This window comes from Dryobates pubescens, chromosome 4 (genome assembly GCF_014839835.1).
Source record: "Dryobates pubescens isolate bDryPub1 chromosome 4, bDryPub1.pri, whole genome shotgun sequence".
Taxonomy (NCBI): Eukaryota; Metazoa; Chordata; class Aves; order Piciformes; family Picidae; genus Dryobates; species Dryobates pubescens.
The window spans coordinates 2,636,274-2,644,774 of NC_071615.1; the positions used below are offsets into that span (position 1 = coordinate 2,636,274).

The 8,501-nt window shown below is 53.1% G+C and overlaps 1 protein-coding gene across 1 annotated transcript in view; it reads left to right on the forward strand.

Annotated features, from left to right (window-relative positions):
* KCNJ12 (potassium inwardly rectifying channel subfamily J member 12) overlaps positions 1-2,703 on the forward strand; it is a 31,713-nt gene extending 29,010 nt beyond the window's left edge. Inside the window, exon 2 of the mRNA XM_009896833.2 lies at positions 653-2,703. Coding sequence (XP_009895135.1) covers positions 811-2,100 — 1,290 coding nt within the window. The 5' untranslated portion in view covers positions 653-810 and the 3' untranslated portion in view covers positions 2,101-2,703. The remainder of the gene's footprint in view (positions 1-652) is intronic.
* The last annotated feature ends 5,798 nt before the right edge of the window (positions 2,704-8,501 follow it).

The following is an 8,501-nucleotide window of genomic DNA, read 5'->3' on the forward strand; positions in this document are numbered from 1 at the left end:
CCTTCTGCCTTCCTCATGTGTGGTTTTGGGGAACAGCTGCACCGGTTCAAGAGGGACAGGGATCTACTTGAGAGAGTCCAACGGAGAGCTGTGAGGATGATGAAGGGACTGGGGCACTGCCCTGTGAGGAGAGGCTGAGAGCCCTGGGGCTGCTCAGGCTGGAGAAGAGAAGACTGAGAGGGGATTTAATAAATGTTTATAAATATCTGAGGGCTGGGGGTCAAGAGGGAGGGGACAGGCTCTGCTCAGCTGCACCCTGAGATAGGACAAGGGGCAATGGATATAAACTCCAGCACAGGAGGTTCCACCTCACCATGAGGAGGAACTTCTTCACTGTGAGGCCCACAGAGCACTGGAACAGGCTGCCCAAAGGGGTTGTGGAGTCTCCTTCTTTGGGGACTTTTCAGACCCACCTGGATGTGTTTCTGTGTGACCTGTGCTGGACTCTATGGTCCTGCTCTGGCAGGAGGGTTGGACTCAATGATCTCCAGAGCTCCCTTCTGACCCCTAACATCCTGAGATCCTGTGATAGGAGGGAGAATAAAGGCAGCTGGTGGGTCTTTGCTCAATGTGCAGCCACCTACCCTATCAGACCCCCTTGGGTGCCTTTGCCACGCAAGGTAACAGCCATGCCTTTGTTTTCTCATTGCAGAGCCTCTCACGGGATCTGCGTGGTGACGTGGCAGCCAAGACGTGGAAGCTTGGGACTTCTCTTCCACCGCAGCAGAATCTGGGGGGTGGGCAGGGGTGGGTCAGGGGGACACTGGCAGTTGCTAGAGCCTTCACCTTCACTGTGGGCTTGGCTCAGGGATGACTACGGGCAGAGTCAACCCTTACAGCATCGTGTCTTCTGAAGAAGACGGGCTGAGGTTGACCACCATGCCAGGCATCAACGGCTTTGGCAACGGGAAAATCCACACCAGGAGGAAATGCAGGAACAGGTTTGTGAAGAAGAACGGGCAGTGCAACGTGGAGTTCACCAACATGGACGACAAGCCGCAGAGGTACATCGCAGACATGTTCACCACCTGCGTCGACATCCGCTGGAGGTACATGCTCCTGCTCTTCTCCCTGGCCTTCCTGGTGTCCTGGTTGTTGTTTGGGCTGATTTTCTGGCTAATTGCACTCATCCACGGGGACCTAGAAAACCCGGGGGGAGATGATACCTTCAAGCCTTGCGTCCTGCAGGTCAACGGCTTTGTGGCTGCTTTCCTGTTCTCCATCGAGACCCAAACGACTATTGGCTACGGCTTCCGCTGCGTGACGGAGGAGTGCCCGCTCGCCGTCTTCATGGTGGTGGTGCAGTCCATCGTGGGCTGCATCATCGACTCTTTCATGATTGGTGCAATAATGGCAAAGATGGCCAGGCCCAAAAAAAGGGCCCAGACATTACTGTTCAGCCACAACGCGGTAGTGGCAATGAGGGATGGGAAACTCTGCCTGATGTGGAGGGTCGGCAACCTCCGGAAAAGCCACATCGTGGAAGCCCACGTCCGGGCTCAGCTGATCAAGCCCAGGATCACGGAGGAGGGGGAGTACATCCCGCTCGACCAAATAGACATCGACGTGGGCTTCGACAAAGGCTTGGACCGGATCTTCTTGGTGTCCCCCATCACCATCCTCCACGAGATCAACGAAGACAGCCCCTTGTTCGGGATCAGCCGCCAGGACCTGGAGACGGACGACTTTGAGATCGTGGTCATCTTGGAAGGCATGGTGGAGGCCACCGCCATGACGACGCAAGCGCGGAGCTCCTACCTGGCCAGCGAGATCCTCTGGGGCCACCGCTTTGAGCCCGTCTTGTTCGAGGAGAAAAACCAGTACAAAGTAGACTATTCCCACTTCCACAAAACCTACGAGGTCCCGTCCACCCCTCGTTGCAGCGCCAAGGACCTGGTGGAGAACAAATTCCTCCTGCCCAGCACCAACTCCTTCTGCTACGAGAACGAGCTGGCCTTCATGAGCCGCGACGAGGAAGAGGAAGACGACGACAGTCGGGGTTTGGAGGACCTGAGCCCGGACAACAGGCACGAGTTCGACAGGCTTCAAGCCACGATAGCGCTGGATCAGCGCTCGTACAGGAGGGAGTCAGAGATATGACTCTTGGCCCTTCCGCTGACTTTTCCGAGGGTATTTTTTCTTTCCTCCTCTTAATCTCTTCCCCTACAACCCGCTCAAATTATGCAGAACAATGCAAGTGCCATAGGAATGCTTGAGAAATTAGAGTTGTTCATAGTTTTCCGTTTCATTGCAATAACCACTGAGCGGTCTGCAGGAGGGGACGGCGGCGGAGGCCACGGCGGCGGCTCCCGCGCCCGCCGCCCGCGGCGGGGCTGGCGGCCCGGGGGGTACGGGCGGATGGTCGGGTGGACGGACGGACAGATGGAGAGAGGAGGGTCCGTGGGGTGAGGGCAGGCGCTCGCCCCAAGTGGCTTCACGGGGCTTTGCTCTCCCCGTGGGCCAAATGCCAGGGTTTTAAGAGCACTGGGAGAGCCAAAAAGAGGAACTATCAGGAAACAAATTGTCCTTCCTTTTCCTTCCTTCCTTTTCCTTCCTTCCTTTTCCTTCCTTCCTTCCTTTTCCTTCCTTCCTTTTCCTTCCTTCCTTTTCCTTCCTTCCTTCCTTTTCCTTCCTTCCTTTTCCTTCCTTCCTTTTCCTTCCTTCCTTTTCCTTCCTTCCTTTTCCTTCCTTCCTTTTCCTTCCTTCCTTCCTTTTCCTTCCTTCCTTCCTTTTCCTTCCTTCCTTCCTTTTCCGTCCTTCCTTCCTTCCTTCCTTCCTTCCTTCCTTCCTTCCTTCCTTCCTTCCTTCCTTCCTTCCTTCCTTCCTTCCTTCCTTCCTTCCTTCCTTCCTTCCTTCTTTCCTTCCTTCCTCCCTTCCTCCCTTCCTTCCTTCTTTCCTTCCTCCCTCCTTCCCTTCCTTCCTCCCTCCTTCCCTCCCTCCCTTCCTCTTTCCCTCCCACTCTCCTTCCCTCCCTCCCTAAATCCCTCCATTTTTTTACCTGAGCACCAACAGCACCGAACACCATTGCTCCTCCTGCCACTCTGGCCCAGTTGCACAAGAACAACACTTGAAAAGAAAACAAAAAAAGTGATGCAACTTTGACTGACTTCTTTTTAATTTGGGGAGAAAGAAAAGGAAAAAGGGGGCGGGGGGGAGGGAGGGAGGGAAAGGAACTGTGAGGATTTTAAATTTGGGGGGGGAGATTGTTTACCATTATTATTATTATTATTATTATTATTATTATTATTATTATTATTATTATTAACAACAACATTAACATTATTAACATTATTGCATAATAATAATAACAATACCAATAATAATAATAATAATAATAATAATAGTAATAATAAATCTGGAAGAAGAGATTCAGTAATTTTTTACCAATGAACCAGGGAATGAATAAAGCCACTGGGGTCCTTTGAGGGTGTGTGGCTGAGTAGGTGCAAGATCCAGAAGTCAAGCTTGCATCCCATTTTGGGGTGGTTTTTGGGGTGTTTCCCCCCCCCACTGGCATGGCTTTGCAGGCAGAAATCAGCTGTAAGTAGCTGGTGGTCCGTAGGAGCGAAAGCCAAGCAAGAGTAATTAGTGCTAAAGCAGCTAATAAGGGGAAGATTGTGAAGGAAAAGGAAGCATTGGCAATGCAGTAATCAGCCAACTTCTGGGACTATTGATTTTGTCAGGATGGAAGTGGGGTCCTGGGGCATCAGCTGCTGAAGGGCTGGGTCTCCCCGGATCTCTCTGAGAAGGAATTCATAAGTTTCACCCCAAGTGGGACAAAATAGAGAAAAGCACAAAAAAAAAGGAGAGCCTAAAGCTCTCACACCTGGGTATTTGTCCCCACTTTGCCCACCAATCTGGTGTTGTTTGGTTCCCCCCCACCCCCCTTCAAAAATCATTTCAAAGGTGGGAGTCAATGTGGAAGTCATCCTGCTGGGTTGCACTTCTTCTAGCACAGGCTGGGACTGATGAATTCCCTGTCCAGAGGAGAGCCCTGCTTCAGAGCCAGATGCTTTTCCAAACGCAACAGATGCCAGTTGAGAACACCACCCCATCTTGTGCTTCAACCCACCCCCCCTGTCCCAGCCTCAAGGTGGATTGTGCCTTAGAGATGCAAACTCATCCCATGCTCCAGCCCTGCTCCACAGCATCCCATTTGCATCCCACCCCGGGGTGACCTCTCCTCTGCTCTGCCCCTGGGGCAGTGCCCACATCCCACTGGCTGCTGTGTGTGTTAGGCTGACCTTGATGGCACATTGGTTTAGCTTTGACTATGGCACAAGGCAAACCAGTCCCTTCATGGGAAGCCTTCACTCCTGCCCTGCCCTCTGCCTTTGCACAGAGGGAATGAGCCAGGAGGATGCAGACTGTGGGTCTCTTCATCCCTGTCGTGCTGCTCTTTGGTGCTCTGGCAGCCAAAATCCGGCTCTCTGTTCCCTGTGGCTGTGGGAGAGGCTTCAGTACCCACAGGCATCCCACATCCAACCCTGGGCACAAAGTACCAGCAGCAGCTAGTCTCAGATCTGGCTTGAGAGTGGGGCTCCCCACAGTGTTTCAGCTGTGACAGGCTCCCTGTACTTTTCTCCTTGCTGCTCACATCAGGGAAGTTGTGTCCCAGGATTCCAACTTGCCATGACACGTCCAAACATCAACAGCAGAGGCAGGATTTGCCCTGTGTCCTCATCTCCTTCTTGCAGAGGGCTCTGAGGAGCAGCTGCCCCAGTGCCACCCTCACTGTCCCGTGCCCCTAAGCATCACGTCTCACTGGTCAGCCATGTGATGAGGACCAGGACTTCACCCTTGTGGAGTTTCTTCCCACCTTGCTCCCACCAGCATCCACCCCTCCTCCCCATGCTGCCCACCAAGGGGATGTTCTGCTTGTGACTTCCCCTAAAATCCAGCCACCGGGAGAGAGCACCAGGAGGGAGCCAGCTGGTATGGCACCAAAAGAGCTGCCCCCAGGCGCGGGGACGCGCAGGGACGTGCCGTTGAGCTCTGGCCACGACGTTTGTGTGTCTAAGGCAGCACCCATGGATGTCACAGACCCACAGAACTGCCAGGGTTGGGAGGGACCTCAAGCATCGCCTCGCTCCAACCCCTCCCCTAACGCCCCTCTCCCGCCATGTCATCCCATCACCAATCACTTCGCTCCCAGGGGTTGGTTTTGCCGCCCTCTTTTTTAACCCCATGGCACCTGGGGGTGGGAGGGTGGTGTGTGCGTGTGTGTGGGGGGGGGGGGAGGGGGTGGAGGTGGGGGAGGCCGGAGGAGGGCGGGGGGGGGGCAGAGAGGTTCTCGTTTTGTGCTCGCACTGATTTATTTTTTTAATGAAACGCTTTTAAGTGGTTTTAGGTTCTTTTGAATAAATAATAACTCTTATTAAAAAAAAAAAAAAACCAAACAAAGAAACAACAACAAAAAAAAAAACAAACAACAAACCAAGGTGCACATCTTGCTGCTGTAGGGTTCTCAGAGGGTTTCATTTCTTTATAAATAAAGGAATAAATAAATATATTATATTATATATATATATATATCTCACAGTAAATATTTGTATAAAAAAAAACCCACCAAAACCCCCAAACCAACCAAAAAAACCCTACCAAACCCCCCTCCCCCCCCCCCAACTCCAACCCAAAACAAACAAACCAACCAACCAACCAACCCCCTTCCCCCTCAACCCCAGAACTAGAGATGTCTTTAAAGTAAATTATTGCTTTTAAAGAAACTCCTCTGATTGTACAGTGTTATCCTGGGAGAACAGAATAATATATATATATATATACAGATGTATTTTTAAACCTGCTGCGTTGGGAGGATGTGAACTGGGCTGTGGGGGGGTTGGAGGGGGGTGGGGGGAGGAGGGGGAAGTGCCTGGACCTGGTGGTTCAGACCCTCCCCGGCCCTCCCCCCCCCCCCAGCCTCAGTTCACACAGCCTCTTCCCCCCAAACCCTTTAGTGAGCATCTAGCTCCAGCCAAGTTGTGGTATATATACTGTATAGTCCTCGTCCTGGCCATGGACCATGCTGGTACATAGTGTATAAAGATTATTTTTGCCTACCTGTGAGTTCTCTGAGCTACTGGTCTTTTTTTTTCCCACCCCCCTCCCCTCCCCTGCCATCAGGGAGCACGGGGAAGGCTGCCCAGGGATTGTTGTAATCGCATTTGTTAAAGGGGGTGGGGGGGAGGGGTGGGGGGGAGGAAGGAAAAAGGTGAAGAAAGTGCCCCAAAGTGGTGTTGGTTCAGCACTCAGCTTCCCTGCAGGGGCTGGAGAAGCACAGGGGTGCTCTGGAAGGTGTGGATTTTGGTGTTGGCCTTGGCAAGGATGGAGTGAGATCCCGGTGGGAAGGGGCTCGGAGCTAAGGTAGGGAAAACTTCCCCCCGCAGAACAGCTGCCAGCTGGTTCCCCCAAGCTGAGGCAGTTCTGGCCCTGCAGTTACCTCCAGCCTTACTCTCGATCCTTGGAGGAAGCCTGAGAAAAGGAAGAGCCTCTAATCCTTGGCCAGCATCCTGTAGGGATTGCTCCTGGCCGGGGCTCAGGGCAGCAGCCCCCACCCTGGCTGGAAGCCAGGGGCTGGACCTGCTGCGGCTCCCACCTGGCTTCACCCCAGAAAGATGCACCAGCGAGAGCAGAATGTGGCCCAACCCCCCTGCTGGGAACAGCATCCTGTGCTCCCAACAGGTGTGGGGCGGACCCCTCAGCTGGGCAGTGGGTCTCCAGGCCTGGGAGCTTTTGGGATGAGCCTTAGCTGCTCCTGAGTTTAGTGCTCTTAGTCTTTTGGGGCTGGGACAATCACGTAGCGCTTAACCTTTCGCGATGCAGAGCCTGCTTGACCTTCAAACCTTTTGTAGGAGATGAATTCAGAGCCATCTTTTCTATCTTTAATAAGGCAGAACAAATATGTTTATTTTTAAACCCTCCTGATCTTTCCTTTCCTCTCGTGCTGACAACCAAGAGTCCCCTCTGTGCCCTCCCCCCTCACTTCCCGTTTCTTCCACATCTAAATGCCTGCGTGGGGCTGGGTCTGGTCCTTCAGGTGGATCCTCCTCTTCCACCCTCTCAAGTCAGGAATGGTGCCACAGGGGAGGAGGGAGGGGAAGGCTGGGGGGTGGGGGTCAGTGCAGTGCAGGATTCAGCCACATTGTAGGCAGGGAAGGGACATGGGACAGTGCCCAACCTGATGCCACCCATCACCTCCTTGAGCCCTGGCACCCTCCGGCTGTGCACATCCATCCCACTGCCTACTCCTGGGGGACCATCTCTCCCCCTTCCTCCCCCAACTAAAGCACACCCTGGTGCTCCCCCAGGCTTGGCCCCCACATGGCTTGGGGACCAAGACCTGGCACCAGTTGAGGTGGGCAGGTCAGCAGCTGGGAGCAACTGGTTTCCCAGTGGTAAAACACTGAGTCCTTTGGCTGGGGCGGTGGAGATGCTGATGGATGTGATGAAGGCCTCTGTACCTTCCCCACCTCTAGGCTTTCTCTGTCTCATTGCACATATATTTGAGATATATGTGACAATGTCTCTGTGTATATATATATATAATTTGTAAACTGCATTTCAGATGACAAAACTGGCCAATTTTCTGTTCTTTTAAAGACATTATATATATATATACACACACACATATCTATAGCTATATAGTACATCTAAGAGTCTCCAAAGGCTCTAAATAGACTAGAGAAGAAAAGGATATAAATATGTAATAAATGTATTTTGATCTATTTAAAACACCTCGGGTCGTGCTGTGAGTGTTAAAGATGAGAAGGCAGTGGCTGCCTGTGGCAAACCTCAAACCTGGCTTCCAGCCTGTCAGTTGTCACACATTCAATACAGATGTGCAGCCAGCTTTGGGGACAAATGCAGATGTTGTTGGTGGTTGGGTTTTTTTCAGGAGCCTTTTAGCAAGTGTCCATCCTGCTGCCTCTAGCTAGGAGCACAAACTGCCCAGCTCAGTTTTCCTTCTTAACCTGCAAGAAGGGATAATGCTTCTCTGCTGCTGGGCAGTGGGCTGCAGGGATGCTCAGGGAGGGGTGGGACAAGGGGGTCTGCAGGGACCCCTCTCCCCACACTGCCTGGGCTGTGGGTACCGTTTGCTCTGCTGCGCTGCCGTGGTGAGATTTCCCCAGGAGCCTGGCCCACAGCAGCTCAATGGTGCGGAGAGCCCGGAGATGGGGAAATGTGTCTGGCAGCCAGGCAGAAAGAGGGCAGTCATCTGAAACTGACCCAACAAATCTCCCCAGAGCGACCTTGGTCGCCCTTGGGCTACATGATCTATTTCCTTCGGGCATCTCCTCCCCCGGGCACCTCAGGGCACAGCACGCCGCGGCCAAGGGACGGTTTCAGCGTCCTCACTGGTACGTCACGGCTGAAGGAAAGCAGAGCGAGTGTGTGGGATGCTATTTATGGAGAGGGTAATGGCCTGGTGGACACAGAGCCCCTGGATTTGCCATCCTGGATTTTCCTCCTGGCTCTTGCACCTGGGTGCTGCAGAGAGAGGG